At 37.2% G+C, this 22,239-nt stretch overlaps 1 protein-coding gene across 7 annotated transcripts in view; it reads left to right on the forward strand.

The window, feature by feature from the left end:
- TOX3 (TOX high mobility group box family member 3) overlaps positions 1-22,239 on the forward strand; it is a 79,839-nt gene that overhangs the window by 38,103 nt on the left and 19,497 nt on the right. For 4 of the 7 annotated variants that reach the window (XM_027685177.1, XM_027685178.1, XM_027685179.1 and 1 more), the window contains 2 exons: positions 16,006-16,071; positions 19,981-20,235. In XM_027685177.1, the coding sequence (XP_027540978.1) occupies positions 16,006-16,071; positions 19,981-20,235 (321 nt within the window). Of the gene's footprint in view, positions 1-8,536; positions 8,628-16,005; positions 16,072-19,980; positions 20,236-22,239 lie in introns of those variants that run through there. The other 3 variants (XM_027685180.1, XM_027685183.1, XM_027685181.1) reach the window with 2 other exon arrangements.

Consider the following 22,239-nt stretch of genomic DNA (forward strand, 5'->3'; position numbering starts at 1 on the left):
TAGTTCTGGGCTGTGTGGACACCACTGTTACTACCTTCACACATCCAGGGCTGCGATCTCCTGTTTTCATTGTGACGAGCATCTGACGGTTCTCTCTCCAGAACTCCTGTATTCTTTTGTGATCATCTGAGTTTTTTTCCAAAAAGGGAATAAAGCTTTTAGAGTACGTTGTTAGAAAGTACAAGCAGCCCCCGAAAGGTTCAAATTTGACAGGGATGTTGGGAGGCAGGTCAAGTGACTGCCTAATGAAGATGAATGGAGAAAATTGCTGGTACAAGAATCACGTGGTGGGCGCTTAGCCCAGGTTGCTGAAAGTGTGATGGAATCTCACGGCTTCATTTATCAGTGTCATATTTGGGCTAAAAGTGAGCAGTATTGTTCTCATTTCTTCCAGATGGATAGGTCAACTTTAATATTTATTGCTCTTGTAGAACATTTGTTTGATGTATTTCCATTAGCTAGGCAATAATAGAAAAGCAGTGGAGAGAAACATAAAACAGCTCCCTTCCTCTTCACCTGAAATATGGCATACTCTAATGTGTAAATATTTCTAAGACTGCCACTGATTTTTAAAAATTTTTTATTTATTTGATTACATGATCATATGTATCAAGGAGTTTTATAAAAAATAATAGAAAAACACAAGGAGGAAATATAAAATATTTGACTTTTGGTGGGTGATTTTTAATCTTTTAATTTTTCGTGAGCTTATAATGCCTTTCAAGAGTGGCTTTTGCTTAAGAATGTCAACTTTGTATATGTAGAGAGAGAGGAGACACAATAACGATGTACTTGAAGGACTGTTATAAGTCTGGAAGTGTTCTAACAAAATCGACTTAAAATATTGGATTTCTGAAATGGAATATGAAAATGTTTATTTCTGTCACCTTCTTTTACTTAATATCTGTTCTCACTAATTACTTTCTCTATGAAGGGCAAAGACCACTTAATCTGAGTTAGTGTAAAAGTTAAAATAAATAAGGGATTTAACCATTACAAAATGGTGGCTTGTAGATAGTAGCGGTACCCCCGGTTACTGTTTATTAAGTGATTTTTTTCCCCATTAATAGGAATCAGGTTCAAGGCGTTTGATGTATATTATTTTATACTGTGGAAGGAAACTTATCTGTTTGTGAAGCAGGTGTTGTGTTAAGTGCAGTGCAAACATCCTAGCCATATGTTTCTATAATTTAAATTAATTTGGTACAGTCATACTGTTAATCTTTAGTGACTTGTTGATTGGCATTTTGCAGACATATTTCTGGAAGGCACCCAATACCATTTTCTGTAGCCTTTCTGGCAGTAGCAGAGAGTAACATTTCCACAAATTGGAATCTTGTACAGCTCTGGGAAGGGAGCCAAGATTTAAATTAGACAATAACCTCTGCTCTGTATATAGCTTCTATTCTTCAGCTGTAGGGAAAGTGATTTGTTTAATACAGTCAGCTCTGTAGCATATAATAGACTGATATATGAGTCACTCCTTGGCAATGTGTGTTTCTTAAATTTATATAGATTGAACAACTAGTTGGTAATGTACTTAGTTACAGTTGTGCAAACAATAACTATTAGCAGAGCTGAACAGACTTAGAAAAAATTGCGTTTGGTTGGTGTTTGCTGAGGGTTTTGCAGAAATGTTGGATTTTAGAACAGTCCTTCTCTTCGCGTGCAGAGGATACAATTTCATAATCATGAGTATTCTTTGAGCTTTGAAAAATCAATAATAAAGCTAATAATAAATCTTTTATGTCAGAGTTTAATGCTTTTTATGTTTTGTATATTGGACATGTGTACACAATGTTCCTTAAAAATTAAACTTAGCATCAGTCTGTGTTGTAGCTGCATAATTGGGTTGCAGCTCTTTTTGTTTTGCCCTTGTATATTTTTTTCTCTCTCCATGTTAAAATCGTTGCTGTCAATTGATACCTGTGAATGCAAAGGATTCTTTTCTTTCCAAACAGCAAGAATCTTTTCTTAAAAGGAGAGCTCTTTACACCATTCGGTTCATGTTTATTTAAAAGCTTAAAATCTTTAGAGCAAATCTCACTTTTTGTCCAACAGAAAATTGATTTTGCTAACAAAAATGGTGTGGGTCTGAAAGAGAATATTCAGAAATATGCAAATAAGTAGAGATAGAAATCTGTTTGAGCAGCTGAACAAAGCAATCAAATTTTCCTCATTGAAAGTTTATTTAGCTTCACTGTGAACATTTTTGAACAAAATTATAAACTACTGCTAGTGAAATACTTCTTTTTATAGGGAAAAGGGGCATTCTTTTTAAGCAGAACTATTTTTAATACTCTACATTTTTCTGCCAGGTCTTATATTTACAAAATAAAGCACATTGTAAATATTGAACAATACACAGATATATTTCCTAACAGTTTATAGTACGCTGCATATTCTGGGTGTGTTCCAAGCAGTAGTTAGTATAAATGATATGCCAATCAAAATTATTTTTGCTACTATAACCTGTTATAATGCAGTCTCATATCTGAAACATCAACTTGATATAAGCCAGATCTCTTTTCTTAAGCTTTAACTCTTACATGTGTAATTTCCCTTGTCATGAACTAATTCTACTTCTGTCCTGTAAGCTTCTTGGTAGTGCCCAACAGCAAAGCATAATTTATCAAGAGGGTAGGTAAATCCTAATAATCAGTGCTTCCATTAGGTCATGTGCATTTTCTTTCATTAGTCAGAGGTGAATTGTGTACAGAATCTATGATGTACTTCAGTTAGTAAATAAGTTTTGCACATGTCCAGCATGTCTTTTTCAGGCCTTGTTTCTAGTGATTCAGCTTCTGTGTAAAAGCTGACTCTTTTTTGAAAAAGTCTCCTGTGGGCAGCGAGATGAATACTGAAAGTTTGACCATTTCTGTTGGTAAATAAAGTGTGGTTTCACAGTGTACCAGGTTTGTCATTATTCCCAGCTTAAGGAGTTCCTTCATCTACTGTTATCCCTGCCCTAGGTGAAAAAGAAACTTTAATTGCGTTTACGTCCCCAAATTCTGTTTCGTTTTTTGCAGTGGGACCTCAAAAAGAGTTGTATCAGTATAAGCAAAAGGATACTGAGTTATAGAGCAATTAATTAAATAAGCCAGTGAGTGGAGGTTTGAAGCATGATGCACACTGAAGTCTTCTCTGGAACTTGAGGTCACTTAGCGTCATGTCTGCAGGTGGCTGTGCTGACATCATGACTTTGAGTCACTGGAATTGCCTTTACTTTGGTCCCACTGCTGCTGATATAACCATTTTATGGTTACATGGCATATAACCTTTTTCTGGAAGCAGGAGATGCTGTAAATCTCATTTGTTGTTGTTGATCATTCTAATTGTTGATGACTGTTTAGATGAACTAGTAACTTCTGGTGTGAGGGGAGTGTGTGAAATTGCCACTGTAAGATTCTGGTAATAAAGAAATCCATTAATGAGGTTGAAGTGCTGTGATATTCACAAACTGAACACCATTCCATATCTTTGAAGCAAACAGAGGTTACTGAGCCTGTAGCATGGGTTGTGCTTCTGAGGGGATGAAGAGACTGGAAAGGGGCCTGACTTTCCCCAAACTTAGGTTATGAAGGAAAACATAGGAGGATTGAATACTGTAGAAAGAGAATTTACGATTTAGAATGATGAAGCAGCCAACCTTTTGAGTTTCCTGTGGTTTTGTTCTTGCTGTGAACAGACAAAGCAATTTTGATGTGATGCATGGTTTTGCATCATTTCACTTGCTCACTAGAAGTGGACGTAGGATTTTCAGTTCTGAACTTTTACCCAACTTTGATATCACAAAAACATAATATGTGTGTGTCATAAAACTTGGCTAAAGTTATTATGTGAGCTGAAACATAATAAAGTGATGGAACAGTTTTAGGAAACAAACCCCTGAATATATAGGATTTTGTAAGAATGCACTGACTGCATGTCTTACTTCTACTGCCCAGAGATTTCTGATCTCTGGGAAATTTTCCATTCTAAAAGTGGGATGGAATGGTAAGATTCAAGATATAAAAATGAGAGAACTCCCTGTACTTTGCAGCTAGTTGTAGCAGGCATCTGCCTGCTAGTAACACGTGGTTATGGTACAAAGTATTATTTGGTTCCATCACAGTAGTTTCTGTATCAAAAGTACTGTCTCGAAGACACCCAAAGAAATATTTCTGTAGAGCTCAGGTCATTATCATGCTATCAGCTGATAAGGAAAACTCCCATTTGACCTTCAGTTATGAACCTGGCTTGTAATTACCAGATATTCCTAGGAATGTCTTGCATAGTCTCTAAATATTCGGACAAAGAAAGTTCATGAAGAGATTACAGCTTTTATACATCTACTGATTATGATTACAGTTCATACCTCCACTTTGAATTCAAACTAAAGCTACATCTGATTATTATCAATTCAACTAAGTATTCAACTTCTTGCACGTCTTTGGTATGAATAGCAAGAGACTGAATTATGTCAGTCCACTAAAGTAGGAGAATATATTCAGAGTGTGAGTTGTGAGCTGTGGAACAGCTTGGCAGCAGAAATGCCACTAGGATCTGCTGTCTCTCATACTTCAAGAAAAGAAACTCAAGAATTTGCATGTATCAAAGCTCGTGCTTGCTTACATCAAGATATGAAGAGTACCACTTGAGTGTTCAAGTGAGTTTTTATTACCATTTTTTGTCATATTAAAAAACATATTGTTTTTTCTGTGCCATCTGAAAATTATGGGAAGAAATTACTGGTGTGCTTTTTAATATACACTTAATTCTAACGCTAATTAGTCATTAGTATTTTGAAACATCAATGCTGACAGTCACCTGAAGACTTCTGAGAAGTCTGGCTTTATGATGGTGCCAGACATTTCCAACCCTGCATGTGTGAGATACTTAATATGGGATCTCCATATTTTAACATTAGGATTCTTTCTAATATGAAGGTTTGAGTGAAACTTTATTAATTTCATTTGTTGTAAATGGAATTTGCCGTGTACCCTTTGTGTGTCCTCAACTCTCGGCAGAACCTCAGGGGCTGCAATCAATATCAGAAGTAATTTCTGTGCCCACTTACAAGAAGAAATACAGTGACCCAATTAAGTGAAGAAAATGCTAGACTGTAGTAACGGATGAAAATGCAATTAAAGTAGGTTACTCACCTACAAAATAAAGTTTCTGCTGCCCAAAACGTTGCCTTTAGGTTGAAATAAAACAGTGGGAAGCTAAAGATAGATAAATTAAGCCTGATTAGTCTCTGTGGCATAAATTAGGAATACAAGCTACCATGAGGGATTATTCTACTCTTAAATTTAATTCTCCTGTACTGTTATTGGAGAGCATTGCATCCAATTCCATCTTGCATGTTTAAATAAAGTCAGTTGTTGCTGATGACTCTCCAGAGGCCTCCCTGCTGTGGGATTTGTAATCCAGCCCCAACTAAAAATAGTGGAGGAATTCTCCAGGTTTCAGGTTGATGTAAGATAAAGAAAGAGGAGGAAGTGATGTGTTCAGTGCCTGTTCATAATGCATCTGTAATCTATATTATATTGCTTTGGTCAAGGGTAACCATCACTGACTAGTGTGGGGTTGGGCTATTTCTGGGTGGCTTTTCTCATTTTCTTGTTTGAGTATATGTGTAATAAGGGTGGTTATATCCCACAGGCTGTCTTTGCAATAGATGGCTTGCTTTGCACTGCGTTGCATAAAACGAAGTAGAGCTAATGGAGACTTTAAAAAAATGCTGTTTATCTACTGGATTATGATTAGTGCTTCTGAAGTGCAAAGTATTTAATTTCATAAAAAATAACAGGAACCCATGGTATCAACATGACTGAGAGTTGAGATATTTAAGATTTTATGCATGTACTGATTTTAGCCTGCAAGTATCTTGACTGATCCTCCATTATGATTATTATAAAATGTCTACATCTGCTTCACCCTTTCTCTATCAATTTTATATTTAAAACTTGATATAATTTGCTAGTGTAGTAGAGCTGAATCACAGTCCAGAATGGAATTTACAATTTTCGCTGAAGTGAGTGAAATTTGATGTAAGATTGTAAGAAAAGCTACTTACAGCCCAATTGCAGTATAATCACATCACTTTAAATTCGTGTGCGAAAATGTTACAGTAATCTAGAATATAGTGATATAAAACTATTTCTTGGGATTCTAAGTATAAAATGCTGTCATTATGTTAAGAAATGCTTATATTCAATGCTTAGACGGTTTATATAAAATAAATGAGGGGGGGTAGACATGATTAACAGCTTGATTGTATGAATTTAATGCCTCGAAGAGGAAAGTGTTCATACGACAAAACCACTTCAGTATTTATGCATTCCAACCCCTGCTCCCCACCCAAGGGATATAAAAATATCCCTTGCAGCAGTTAAACTGTTGGGGGTAAAGGGATACTCAGAGGTGTAGAGAGGGAGTTGAAGAAGGGCTGTTAACGCTGACCCTGCTGTTGGGGCAGCAGTGGATGTGGTGCCCAGAATCAGGCCCACAGATTTGGTTTGGATCCTTCTTGAAAATTATTTTGCAGTACCACATGTGCATGTTGAGGCCATTGTGAGAGGCTGTTGATCTTCTTCTGTTTTGTAAATATCATGGAGAATAGAGGCATTTCCACCTTCTCACAGTGCCTAGGAAAGGGAGCAATTGTGCTTTACCCTTGCTTCAGTTCTTTAGAGCTGTTGTGAAAAAAAAGCATAATTTAACCACCATCTGTCCTCAGATGCCATCAGAAATGAAATCTTATGTATAATTTCAGCTGTTTAGTGAAATGTAACTCATAAAATACATACATCAAATGGGTGAGGTGAAACTGAATGTTTGAGAAGACCTTTCTCATGGGGAATCCAAATTTCTACAAAGTTGTAGAAAAATACATATAAGCGAGAGACCTAGCCATATCAGTAAGTTCTTTTTGCATTTTAGCAGTATTTTCCTTCCATGACAATTATGTTTAATCTGGTTTATTGTAGTGACAAGTATGTGCTCATGAGAGTGATTGTAAAAATAACTTTGTAGTTCATCACAAACTCCTCTACGTTAGAAAGCAAAGAAAGAAAACATGTTCTTTAAATATTTATATATTTTCAAACAAATACTTAAACTACAGTGACCTCTTCTTGGCTCTGTTACTGAATATCTTAACATTTGGTCTCTTCCCATATTTTAAGCTTTAGGCAACAACAGGGTGTAGTGATAGGGAATGTACTTCAGAACTCTGTGAAGTAACATCTGTAGATCTGTTTGAGTCTTTTTCATGTGAAACTCAGTGGGTTGAGCTAAGTTTGATATTTGTATTAACCTTGTACAGAGGAAAAGCAGTCTTCGTATATGTAGGAGGATGCAGAGATTATACACAGAATCTGTGTTTGAGTGTCCACTTTACTACCTTTGAAGGCCCGCAGGCTGTGGACAGACATTCTTGTCTACAAAGAGTCAGAATGGTAAATTGAAACTCTCTGAACATCTGACAGCAAAATTGTTGGTATGTTTGTCTTGGAGAGCACTTTCAAGATTCAGACTAATTTTATAACACCTTAATCTTGTATAAATATTAGGACCAGGACTGCCCTTTGGACCACCTTTTAATATTTATGCATTTAAATATGGAATAAGTAGCATTAAAAATCTGGCATATATTGAATTGCCTTGACTGTCAGTCAACAGAATAATAATACTGTGCATATTCATACAAAATTACTTCTTGCATATATAAACATTTATAGAATGTGTCCTTCTTAAGAGATCTGAAAATATCTAACATGAGACCATTAAATATTCCTTTCATTAGTGTTCCTAAGACTTGCTCAATATCATACTTTGCAAAATATCATTCAGTTACAGCTTTTGGCTGTGGAATTCACTGAAGGAGTTCATATTAAAGAGTTTGGCTGGAATCACAGAGATTAAGTCAGTGCTTTTTATTGTTATTGTCAAAGTTTTTATTTGCTGGCTGAAAGCTTTTAAAGTAACTTCAAATGTTTCCATTCTAATTGCTTTCCTAAAACTTTTAAATCTGTACTATCTGCAAACAGTGTGTCTGATGGATATTTGAGGCTATATGAATAAAATATGTCTATTTTTCTTTAGGATCTTGCTCAACTGTTTTATCCCACTGCGAATTTTTTTGGCTCTCAGCAAAGAGCTACAGAATGTGCGTGTACAGATATATATACATGCATAGCCACACTTATATAAGGATATATATAACAATTAGTGTGGCAGATGTTTGAGACTCAAAAATCGGAATCTAAATGGTCCCCTGAATTAAAGGCTTTAAGATTTTCAATATCAAAAGACTGTCACATGTATGATTGTACCGATACTTATGTACAGATTCAATAATTAATGAACCACTAATGAGATTATTCATTTGCCTAAAATTCAGCATTGAGGATGTGACTGCAAAGCTGGGTACTTTATATTTTAGTGTTTTGTGCTCTTGTCTGTTGGCTCCTTGCTCATCAGCAAAGTGGTCGTAAGCAAATTCAGCTTTCTGGCATGAAATCCCCTATAGGAACTCCTTTTGTTTTCAGCAGGGCCTGCGTTTCCTCCAGGTTATTGCAGAATCCTGATGTGGTGTTATAGAGAATCCTGATGGGGAAGAAACAGAAGTAACTCACATAGTAAGTTCTGGTGGCCGAAGTTGCCAAGGCTGACACTTTCCGGGTAGGTTTTTACAGGTCCATGAAGAGCTGTCCCAGAAAATTTGCAGAATTTAGCAGGAAATTAACCCACTTCCAGAAAATATGAACTACTGAAAATAAGAAAACACTGTAAGCTATCTCAGAAAGCTGATTGCTATTGTGCTATTCTATAATAATCACTAATCATAAATTTTTTCTAAGAATATGAATGGAAAGGGTCAAGTATAAACGTGCCACAAGTTACCTAGCAGTTCAGTACTTCATGAGGTTCTTCCAAAACCTTATCTTTTGCTGGCAAAAGCATTGTCTCTGTGCATGTATCTGTACCCTTGTGTACACACACATAGCAGTTTGCTCTTGGATGTAACTGGGATACATTATCAGCTTACTGACATGTGGTCAGAGCCTGACCCAAATGGACAGACAGCCTTTTGCCTGCATCTGGTCCGACTCTCCATTTCCTTTATGCTCAGTGACTCAATCCATAACCTCCTATAGCTGCCTGTGTCTGTGGTCAATAATACTTCTTGTGTTGGGCAAAACATATTATTTCTTCTAAAACATTAGCATTCTGCCAGAGGAGTACTGAAATTTCTGCAGGTCATGATGCAGTGTCAAAATCAAGGCTACATTGATTCCGAGATGAAATTCTGCATTTACAACATTTAAAAAAATGCTTCATTCACTTACAACGACATAAATCCCTATCAACTTTAGTGGTATTGCATCTTTGTACCAGCAACTAAAATCTGCCTCATTGTTTCTAGTAGCAAAATGAAAATAGAATACCTGTATTTTTTAAAGTAATATAGATACTACCTACTCCTTCTGAAGTATTGAAACTGCTATGAAGGACTTGCTCTTCCAGAAAAGAACACTCTGCTCCTGTTATGAACACATCATGCTTACAGAGAAACCCTCTACACAGATTAGCTGGATATCCATCTAGAACAGGAAGGATGGCAGATTTTTTGACTTTTTTTTTAATGTTCATTGAGAAAATAAATTATGTTTCCTGATGAGAAAACCCCAGTATTTAATTTAATGCATCTAGTGAAGACACTGCTGTTCATAGATGGAGATAGTTAGTTAATACTACTTAAAAAAAAAGAAAAACTCCCCTGTCCCAGCCCTCCTCCCACTTCATCTACTTCTGTTGCCAGAATAATTTTAGTGTATATTGTTTTGTTTGGAATAATCAGGCTGAAGTAGCATTAGTCCAGCTTCTCATCTTTTAATTACAGACAGTTTATTGTCTATGCTGTCCCACTTTCTGCATGGTTCCCCACCAGCCAGCTAGACTTAGCAATCTCCATTAATTTAATTTGGCATTTCATTCAATCAGACAGGCTGTGAACATGATGAATTTTTTTTTTAAATAACACAATGCTCATTCTTAATTGATGTCCTTATCAGACATTGTATTTGCCAGAGCTGTAATTATTGGTCAGGCAGCAAAATCAAATCTGCCCAAATGCAGTGAAGATGTTCTCCGGTGAAATTATTGAGATATAGTACTTAGACCTGCAAAGTAATTTAGTTTTGGTCTGTAATTACATCTTTTGGGATTGTTATCTTCCTTTTTACTCATAAGGATAGTGTAACCTCAGAGGAATTAATTTGCCAAATATGAAGATAAAACTGAGATCCTTGCCATAATATATGTTTGTGCAAGTAGATATTACTCTATATAAAAACCATGAGGGTGCTCACACTATAAAAGAATGATTTTATTAATGGCCATACTTTTAAAAATATGGCTTCTAATTTTACTGCAGAAATACAGGAAGTGTGATCAGTTGAGGGTGCCATTTTCCATAAGCAGTAAATTAGAATCAGAAATTATAGAATTTGCATGTGTAACTGTCTAAAATACGTACACAAGTGGATATGTAGTGCTGTGACAGACTGGAGCTTGTTCTGCAAGCAATGAGAGTTTTGACTGGAAATACTATCCTGAGAAACTTTAAATGCATATTTTGACTAAATATTAACTAATAATTAAGAAAGAACTGTTAGTGTCATGATAATTAAGCCAGAAGTCTATTTTTCAATAAGGGTTGGGATAATTAATTAAAAAAACAAGGGAAGGAAGTGGATTCTGTAATAACCACTAATTTTTTAATTTATTCTCAGATACATAATATGTAGTCTTTGAGTATAGAATTGCAGTAATTCCTTTTAAGCAAAATTTAAATTGATGGATTAGTTATAAGAAGATGATAAAATGTGTTTCTTTCCTGTTCTGGATATATTTTGTTTGAGTTTCTCATTTGTGACATTTATTCACATTCCATGGTTTTGCTGGTATTCTGTTCTGGAATAATAACCCTTTCAATGGGTTGCATCCTTGAGGTTGCACTATGAAACAGCAATATTATAAAATGAATTATTTAGAATATCTAATGAATTTGCCTGCTGAATTAAATTTTCTTTTTGAGCATAAAAATACTAGTATTTTAAACATTCATTTCTGCTCCATTGAGATGCTCAGATAGAAGTCTGGGCTCCTTTATGTCTGGTTTTAAGTTACTTATGTATTTCTGTATTTGGCCTCTTGAGGAAATGAATAGTTGTGCGTGAGTTCTAATGTTTCTTGGATTAGAGCTGCACCACAATTGAGTTGATTTAAAAACAGAAATGCAGAAAGTCGATAAAAAATACTAATGACTGAATGTTTTAAGTAAAATCATTTCTCCGATAAAATCAGTAGCAAAATTCCCATGAACTTTTATAGGTTCAAAATGTTATTCTGTGTCTCTACCACCTTCAAAATTAGTTATTTGCCTTACATTTGAAGATTTTTTTTTTTTACTATTATGGAGTTTTTTTGCGTAAATTTCTCTTTTGATTGTTTTGTTTCTTGCTGTGATGAGTCAATCACAGTTGCCAAAGAAGAGCCATGAGAGTGTCTGCAATTTAACATCTGAGATTTTTGGAAGATCTTTTTAGTAGGAATTCAGGCTCAGTGGACATTTAATCACTGATTCTTATCCCAAACTGCCAAGGTTTTCTGTGACGTTCATCGTATCAGACTTCTGCCTTAAAACAACTGCTCATTAGTCTCAGCTTTCATAACCAGTTTTTAAGCTCTGGTGAGTACAAAGGGGAGCTTGAAAACCCAAGCAGTGTTGTGCTGTGCAGATTCCAAGTGGCTTATCCCTTGATTTACAAACAGAGATCCTAACATCTGGCCCCAGAGGTTTGGTCAATGAAAACATGCAGTTTGTAGCAGTGATAACAGTTTTTATATCCCCAGTGCTGGGTAGGAGTTGATTGGGTCTTCATTAGGGCATATGCTGGGGAAGGAATAGAGGGCATGAATTTTCCCTTAGCATTGCCAATATACACCCTCCCTAGAAAAGCTGAATAAGGCTGGGTGTTGGGCTTCAGGTTTGGTAGTCAAAGCTGAGAGAAGAGCTTCAACGAGCTATTTTAGAAAGAATCAAATTTCTGGAAATGCTTTATACAAAGCAGCATCCAGTCTCTCTCATTACAGTCCTCTTGTCTGTTCATACAGATTCCAGCAGGGCCCAGATCCAAGTGCCCTTACAACATGCAGGAGTAGAGTCCTGAACTGTCAAAGTTTTAGTGCAGTGATTTGCATGAGGAATGGAAGCTGTGATTCACAGCAAGTTCAGAAGAGGTTTTGTTTGTTTGTTTTTGTTTCATGAAATGGGCATACGTGTGTGGTTTCCATTGGTTTGAGGTGGCAGCCAGTTGGGGGACTCAATGTGTTCATCAACACTGAAGATGGAGTTTGACCTCCTGAAATCAAAGGAAACGAATCATAGTTTGTAATGCAATGGTGTGTATTGCCAAAGCAAGCTGAAAACATTTTATTCTTTCATAGTCACAGAGCGAGGGTGCTCTGAGATCTTTAGATGAAAAAGTTTATACTAAACCTTGCTAATTACTCTGGCTAAGTAATTAACAAAGCATCCCAACACCAGCAGAAAACGAAAAGAGAGCTGGACTAAGTGCTGCATCTTACTTTTTTTCTATCCCAGGGAAACCCAAGGGCTGGGAACCTTCACGAGTCTACCTGGGCAGGCCAAATTGCTTTAATTTGAATCCCTGCTGACAATTATACCAATGCTCTGAGATGTTTATGAGGGTTCTGAGCAGGGGATCTTTTTGAAAATAAATGGAGAAAAATGTTGACTGCAACAAGAGTCATTTCACAAAAAATTATTTTACTAAAATAGACAAGAACCCCTTGTTCTATTTAGAATGATTTATAACTGTTCCCAACTGATCACAAAGTGTTTCTAAATTAAAAGCCATTAATTATAGCCTTATATAGATACAAAGATATGCAAGAAGTGCTTTGTAATTCCAGCTCTGCACTTCAGGTGAGAGCTTTTTAAATTACTTGGACCATTGGAGCCACCTGCTTGACTAAATGCTGAGGGCCCTGTGTTTCAGTACTCATCAGTGCATTGCAGTGTTAACATTGTTACTGATTTTTCTCATTTCTCCAGGGCAAATACTAATTAATGGATACAATTCACAGCTGATTAGCTGTAGTTTCTTCAGTAATTACATTCGCAGACTAACTGTTCAGAAGAGGATTTCTAACCCAGTTCTTATTTCACTCTAAGCTTAATTTGTTTTTTGAATTGTTTAGGTCCTTAAGATAATAACCATTTTATTTTCTTTTGTTGTTATAGGTACCATTAGATAATAAGGAAGTTTAATCTCAGAAATACTCACTGATAATCGTTGTGTGCCTTCAATGGATTTCCAATTCAGAGACAAAAAATAAATGTAAAGAATATTAGTTGTGATCCATACTAACAAAAGCTGAAATATTCCAGTTTCTGACATCAGTGCCTGAGTCATACACAATAGGGTCTTAAATATTATAGCCCAAGAACAGAATGACTTGAAGGATAAGTACCTGTAACTTTTAGCTTTGACATTCCTTGTTACATAATTTGCTTCCAGTCTTAATAAAATGGAAAATTAAGTTGTCACTCTCTCTTTGTTTTACTTTAATAAAACAAAAAGGAATAAAACCACGTGGCAATCAGAACAGCAGTAGCTGTGGTATAAGCAATACATGTAGATCAAAACAATGTAGAATTTTACTTTTTAAGGTAAAAAATCAGCTGCGTTTCTGTTGTGAGGCACTGGAGCCCCCCAAGAGCCCCTGTATTAAAACAGGATGGGGGTTTTCCCCACTTATTTATGTTAGAGTTGTACTTGCCCAGTGCACCTTTGCGCTTGGGTGTCCTTTGAAAACTTGATTTTTTATTTTTTTTTTGTTCCTGTAGAAAGAACAGCTCTATTTGAGCCATTTGAGTTTTTTATGTAAATCCTTCTTAGTTTGCCACTAACTGACATGAAGAATTCTCTCCTGTCGATCGCACTGTTGAGCTGAAGTACTGTGTCTTTGTGCAACAAATCCACACACACACACATCCCTATGTGCCAAAACAGTCATTTGAATGTGCAATTTTACTTGAATTTTTTAATCTCCGAACATGGGTGACATCTGGGCTTTTAAAAATGGATGACATTACTTGGGTATCTGCATAGCTGGGGATAACAGAGTTTCAATAGCTATGAGGCAGCCTACATATTGTGTTAAGGCCTCTGTTGCTGAGCATGTGTTATAGGTTGAAAGATTCAGTATGATAAGTACACAAATGGAATTTGTTACTTCAGAATGAGGGATTCCATTTTGTCTTGCTTCCCCCCGCGTGTGATTGTCTTCTAATTTTGTTGATGTTAGCTGTTGTCAGTCTGACAATTCAGCAGGTACACAAGGCTCCAATTCTTTGTGTCCATCTTTTTTTTTTTTTTTAAGATCTCCTTTTACTTTTTGTCTTATTTTCAGAAACGGCTGTCGGAGTTTTTAGGGAAAACTCCAGTGAGTGGTCCCTCCAGTGAGGAGTTGGAGAGTCAGGGTCTGACTGAAAACAATCAGAACCAAGTGCAGCTGTAGCAAATTGAGCTGAAGCAAAGTGGTTTTTCTTTCAGGAGAGGTTCAGCTGCTCTGAAAGCACAGCAGAGTTTCTTGCTTGGAAAGAACAATCTGTGCAAGTGCATGGTTACCCATCCTCACACACTGGTTGCAGAGCTTGTTCTGCTGTCAGGAGTGTTTGCTGTTTGTTGTGGGGTTGAGGAGGGGGCAGGTCCACCAAGATCTGGCAAGATAAAACAAAGCCTAAAAAAATTGCCTTATAAAACTCAAAAATGGGAGTTAAGTGAAGAATGCTTTGCATGGCTTTAGCAGCAGTGATGTGGTAGGGACAGCACAGGGGCTTTTCCCTCAGCCCTCTTACCTTGCAGCGTGCTCTGTGCCTGGTAATAGCAATGTGCACATGTGAAAGTCTCTTTTACTGGTAGCTGCAATGCAGGCCTGGTGTCTGTTCCTTGAAGCAAAGACTGGATACCTGCCTGCTCCGGGAACACGTGCAGAATTAGTTACCAGCCTACATGCCTTTGGAAGTGCTGTTGAAGGGCATAAGGCACAGTATTATGCTGATAATCTCTCTCTTTTCTGTGCTTAGTCTGAAAAAGTCTTTTCTTCTGTGCTTAGAAGAAAAAGTACTTGAACAAATGTTCATACTTGAGAATTTGGAAGAAATGACTCCATGGCATCCGATAAAATCCCTTCTGATCACTGGCATGTGAACAGACTTGCACCTCGGTGAGAGCAAGTGGGCACTGGGCCACTCCACCCTGGGCAGATCTTGGGGTCTCAGTTTTTCTGATTTCCAAAATCTTCCGGTGTTAATGTTCACTGAGGGTGTGGGAGCTCAACTGGAATGAAGGATAAACAAAGGGGGATTGTTTGGCTTTTTAATTTTGTGGAAAGAATGGGATTTTAGGAACAACATTGTGGATTCTCATTCTTCCCCTTACTGGCCTTCAGCTCTTTAAAACCAGGTCTACTTGGAATAGTAATGTGCCAGCCATTTCTGACTGCAGCAATCCTCCAGATCAGGATCATCGGCAGCGATATTGTAATGTGTGTCACGAAAGGTGTAGTTGAGTAGAAGTGACTTTTCTGGAGAATAGTCTTTTTCTAATGGACTCGTAATTTCCAAAGTCACCTCTAGATCTGCGGGGTGGCTTTGCTGCATGGACAAAAAAAGTTGAAGAGATACATATTTTCCATGTACAGACTGGGGGATGCAGAGTATGTAATAATAATAGTAAAAAGAATAAAGCTGAATCCAGTCTAGTTCTGACTTCAAGGAACATCTGCAAAATTACATCTTATCTGTTTGCTGTTTTGTTTTTGTTGTGTTTTTTTCTCCCCCAACTCTTTATATGCCAGTAATGGGGTAAAGAAAAGTTTATCGTGGCATACATTAAATCCAAATATTTATTTTTCTTTCAGTTTGGAAACAATAACAACTACATGAACATGGCTGAGGCAAATAATGCATTTCTTGCTGCAAATGAGGTAGATGTTTTTATTTTTTATCTATGCTCGTATTCTGCTGTTTGCTGTGATAATTTAACAGACTTTGAATGGATGAAGAGTGAAGTGCCGAATTTCTGTGTGTTTTATGGAGCACAAAATAAAGACTTTAATGAGAAAGAAAATAACCTGACAGCTCTCCATTACTAGTCAATTTAGCTGTCCATAAGGCTGTTACTTACATAGCATGTCAATAGAAACAAATCTGCTTTATGTATGGAAAAAAATTATGAACAGAAGGAAACAAATAAAAAGCACAGTAGGTGTACACTTGGAAAGCAAGCTTAGTAATAGTCATTACTAGCTAATGTTCTAATTTTTGTTATAGATACAAATGTTTTAATTTGGGTTCTTAATACTCATACAAGTTAGAAAACCAAAGCCAGCTTTGTTGCCTGAAGTGTGTGTGCTACATGAAGGAAACTTCTGACCAGGATCCAGAACAAACCTGGAGGCTGGGCTGGTGGAGGCCGGCTGTGCTGTGGAGGGGATGTATTTGATCACTGCCTTTGAGAATGGAAGCAGGAGAAGGGTATGGCAGCTACAGGCTCCATGTATTTGTTATGTTCACCTTACAGCCAGTTACTAGACCATCAACACGCCAGTGCTGACCCCAGCTCCAGACCAAAAGAGTTTTTGCTCATGGCCAAACCCCAACAGCTCTGACTCCAGAGGGAAGGATGGACAGTGCAGGATGCACTGTGTGCTGTGTGCATAGCAATGTGGAGAACAAGAACTACTGATGTAGGGTGCACGCCATAAATGATCCTCCCAACACAAGGAAAGGTCAGAAAACTGGGCAACCCCAATTTTACATGTTGTAAGGCAGGATTCGGTCGCAGGTATTCCTGTGCACTTCTAAAACAGTGATCTCAGAGAAAATGAGCAGAAAGGTGTAACAATAAATATGAAGGTTAGAATTAAGAGTAGGATTTTATGAATCATTTATACAATGGTCACCATCTCTTTTTACCCAGCAAGACTGCTTAGATAAGGGAATATTGTTTGGCACTAGCTCCAGTGTTATTTGTGATAATGAACACAAACCCCATCTGTAATGACAACATGATGTTTCTTTCTGTAGAATTTCTTTCCTACATTTGAATCAAACATTGATGAAAGCTCTGCTGCCAGCAGCTGTTCAGAGACAATTTAATTCCAGCTGTGATAATTCACCGTGTCAGACATTGGCTGTTATATGTTGATACAACAGTTCTCCAGATTTGCATTTTTATCAAAAGGAACAAATGTTTTGAACATTTCAGTACAGATGGCATTTAACCATGCACACAGTTTTGGGGTTTTTTTAAATATGTAAGATATAAATATTTGAAAAGTTAATAACTTCAAAAAAATGTGATTGGTAAGATAAATCTCACAAATGTTATACCATCTTCTGGTCATAACAGCACCTTTCCGCAGTCCCAAATTGCACACTATTCAGGCTCCTTTTACAGACTGAATAGCCCAGTGATTTGGATTTAAGACTGTTTTGCTAAGAAGCTTGCTTTCTTCTTAGATTACATCTATTTTATCCTCATTCTTAGGTCCATTGTATGTTTAAAATATGTATATATATATATACACACATATTTGGACAAGTTATATAGTTAAAATTAAATTCACATTAAAAAATGTTAAGGTACTCATCAATTTACTCTCCCATTTGTAGTAAGCTATAAGTATTAAGATGAATGCTACTTTTCTAAGTAAAATATTGTAATATTATCTAGCTGTGTTGTATATTTGTACAGCTGTCCTAGAGTTATTCTGTTAGATGGGAAAAAAAGATCCAGTCCTTATAATTACTAATATCTCATAGATATGTCAAGTAAAGAGAGGTTCAAATGTACTATAATAATACTGATTTCACTGAACCCTTTTGCTTGAGCAAGGAATAAAATATGATTAAGTGTTACTGTTCACATTAAAGCGTCAACCTAACTTTGCAATTACCACATTACAATGTATTTAATTATAGTGGTTTTACATTACATGAATGTATCTTTCTCAGTATTATTTTGGGCCTGAGCACTGCTGAGCTAGAAGCCCATTTTATTCCTGTAAATAATGCCTTAAGAGTGTAATCCTAGAGCACATTCAGGCTTAGAAGCCACACATTTGCTTTGTGTTTTCTGTCTCTATGTCATGATTACTACGACTCATTTTAAAGCACCTTAAATATTTATTGAAATAATATTTCAAGTGTTAATTACAGTGGTAATGAAAACAGCCAAATGCCACATATCAAGAATGAGTGTTTATCCGTATTGTTAATGTGATATGTTAGATTTCATTAAGCAGTAATGGGGTAGCAAATGAGTCACAAATTACAGTTGCATCTGTTACTAGACCACATTAGTGCCAAAATAACTGCAAATGCAGCCATAGGGTTATGTTCATTAGCCAACCACTTCTCCTGGCCAATCCATCCTTTGTGTTTGTCCATGGGAAGAAAAATTCACACCTTTTGTAATATAGCAGCGGGGAAGTCAAATGTCTCCCTAATCCAGGCCCAGCCTTCACATCCAGAATTAAGTTACAGCCTTGCAGTTGGAGTGAAATGGGCAGAGTCTCAGCAGACTCTGATGGTGCTGCAGACTGCAGCAATCTGGGACCTCATCATTTCTGGTGTGAGACCAATAATGACAGCTGACAGGTTCTATATGCAAGCAAAGGTTTTTCTTGTGTTTCAGTTTCCATCTTCTCTCAAGCGGTTATTAATTTATATCATCATTAACAGTTTGAAGGATGACAATTTGCAGCAGTTAATGAGATCTTTCACTGAACTTATCATTTTTAAATTAACTGGCATTAAGTCACTCTTTCAAACAATGTAATTAATACATAAAACAATTCTTCCCCCCCCAACTTGAATCGTGAACTAATGCAAACAAACAAATCCCAGAGCAGCCTTGCATGTCCAGAACAAGACAAGAGTGCCTATTTTAGGATTGCCAACTGCCCAATTTCATCAAGACAGTCCTGATTTCGGTACATTTAAAATGGCCTAATTTCAAGCACTGAATTTCTATTATTAAGTAGCAGTGGACCTGAAATAATATATGAAAGTTCATTTAACTCTCAAAAAATTTGAATAAGCGTAGCTCATTTGTTTCCCAAATAAAAGTCAGCAATGTTGAAGCCAGATACAGACTCTACTTGAATAAAGATTATCTTTGACAGACACATGCACACGTACAAACATGCACAAACCTTGAAGATAACTGGCAGTAAATGTTTTGCTCAAGGCATCTTAACAGGTGTTTAGTTCATAACAAACCTACTGTTCAAACAAAGCTGGCTTGCTTCAGAAAGCACTGGAAGCTGCTGTAATCACCCTCACGCTTTTATACGTTTCTTCTCCAAATTACAACCCATGTTTAAAAGGGTTCATTGTATTTTGGGAATGGAAAAGAAATAAAGACCTGGATGATAATATTTCATGTTTGTTAGTGGGTAAAAGGAGACAAAAGATGTGAAATGGTCAGTGCCGAATTCTGTGTGTGCTACAAAATTGTCAGTGTTTTATGAAGCATGAGAGTAATGTAAGCTGTTTGTGCTATTTTACTAACACATCAATAAAGTGGCAGTTTGTTATACAGCCAAATCCAGTGTAGCTGATATTCGGACTAACAACAGACAGATGTTGCTAATTAAATACACATTAAAAAACTGTTAATACTGATACTGCATTAAAACCATATGATAATGAGACTTAAATCTTTAATTGGAATGATCCACAAACCCCTTCAGCATATTAAACTTAAAAGTTTTGTTGCTGATAGAGTTTGCATTTGTGAACAAACCAAGATTTGGACTGTGGGTGTGGAGATGATTGCTGAGCACAGTGTACCCTAACGTGGTTTGCCTTGTCCTGTCCTTTTCTAGCAGACGTTCCATACGCCGAGCCTTGGGGACGAGGAGTTTGAAATCCCACCCATTACCCCCCCGCCTGAGTCAGACCCTGCACTGGGGATGGCAGATATACTGCTGCCCTTTCAGGGCCTTGGTGACCAGCTGCCTGCACAAGGAAATGAATTTACACCTCAGTTCCCCCCCCAAAGCTTGGATCTTCCCTCTATTACAATATCCCGAAATCTCGTGGAGCAAGACGGTGTCATCCACAGCAATGGATTGCATATGGTAGGTGCGGTTCTTTGTGTGTTCCCGTTGCCTAATATCGTCTGTCAAATGTAGATTTGTGTCATCTCTCAGTTTTGATTGACCTCTCAGAAGATGTGTATGATTTCTGGGGAGCCTGACCAAGCCTTTGCCAGCGCTCTGTATCATGTGCAGGCGTGTTGTGTATGAACGATGACACGTGTCGTCAGTGGTACACAGCAGACAATGATATATTATTACTCAGTTCCCTGAGGCAGTTGGCAAATGGTTAAGGGTTTAATATTGGTGGATTCAGCAAGATAAACGTAGTGGTTAATGTGCAGTGCAGTACTATACTCTGAGTGAACAGATCTCCTGTGAAGAACCAGTCAGGGTTTATAAATGCAGAATTTTCATTTTGGCCACCATTGGCACCATGTGCGTCCTGAGTGCTCCTAAAATGCAAAAATGTGCTATACAGTTGACACTGGCATCAAGAATTGAAAGGCCATTGGGTTGGCCAGGGTGAACTACAGCATTTAGAATGAGTTGCTTGTCTGTATTTGAAGTGTAAGACCCACATCTGAGTGCCAACATTAAATCTTGAAAGTGCAGTGTTGAGAGTAGCTCAGAACAAGATTGGGACACAGATCCAGCCAGCAGGAAAAAAACATGTATTTCCCTATATTCTCTCCACTAAATCTTTATAAATGAAAATTAATTTTTTTTTTTTAAACTCAGAAATGATAGGGATGTATTACCCTGATCATACTCAGAAATACAGGGCCATAAAAAGACTGTGTTCTGTCCAGTGCTCTTGTTGGCCATAGAGGCTGGGGCAGGGTGATATTCTGTTCCTGGGCTGTTTCTGGGCCCTCCAGAATGGGGAGAGATGATCTGGATGTGAAGGGCTGAGTGACAGTGACTGTTAGGCTTATTCCAATGTTAATTAGAGCAATCAGAACCAGGAATGTATGAAGTTTCCTCCGGAACTTACACACACTGTAGGGCTGTGATCTCCATGGGAGGGTACTGGGGCAGTTTCCACTTTCTCGCTGTGTTTCCCTTTCAGCTTTGGGGGATCTCCCATTGTGGGTTTCTGAGGGCTTTGTGCAGTAACATTCACACTCCCAGTGATGAGACACAGCTGTGAGCCAGTTTATCCTACTCAGCATTTTAGACTCAGTGGTTACAATTAGAATTAGCTTCTGTATTGCATCTTGAAGAGTGAGTGAATGTTTAGCTTGAACTGATAATTTACATCAACCATATTTTTTTCTGATTAGCTATTTTATATAGGACCTTTTGCTAAACTTGGTGTAGTGAAAACACATTATTTACAGCTGGACTGTAATAAAGGTCGTGTTGTTATGTTGTGATTTCATGTAAATCTTCTTTTTTATTTTTCTGGCAAGTGAAAATTAGTTAAAGATTTACAAACCAACACGCAGCAAATATTTCTCTGTAATTCTACAGGCTGATGACTTCATTGCAAATTTTAATATTTCTTTGGAGGAAATGCAGGGTAGCTAGCAGTAATGCAGAGTGAACCACAAACTGCCCACTCCTGAGGAGGTACAGAATTCCATGGTTCCATGGATCCAAAACAGGGTCTCCCTAAAACAGGCCTTGAAGGACATGGTACTTGTTTTAGATGCCATTTTGCGTGGGATTCTGTTTGCACTGGACATGTAGGGTGACTTCTAATGATCAGATTAACAAAACCCGAGAGTCAGAAATGTTGTGCCTGAAAAAAGTAATGGAGTGTGTGTACCCTGAAGACAATGAAACTTGCTCAGAAATATATAATAAATATTGTGAGCTGGATCCGTGTTGTGTTACGTGTATGAGTATCCTCTCAATGTTACAAAGTGGTTGTTAACCTGACCCAGTTTTGCCCTGTTAATTTTGCATCCTTTCACTGAGTGTGATTCTTCCATGAGTAAATGCTGTCACCTTAACAGTTCCAACCAGAGGAGGCCTCCTGGTTAGATATCTCCTTGCTCACCTCTTCTTCCTCCGAATGAGAGGCTTTACATCTTTGCC

This window comes from Neopelma chrysocephalum, unplaced genomic scaffold, assembly GCF_003984885.1.
Source record: "Neopelma chrysocephalum unplaced genomic scaffold, ASM398488v2 Primary Assembly neopelma1_68, whole genome shotgun sequence".
In the NCBI taxonomy this organism is placed as follows: Eukaryota; Metazoa; Chordata; class Aves; order Passeriformes; family Pipridae; genus Neopelma; species Neopelma chrysocephalum.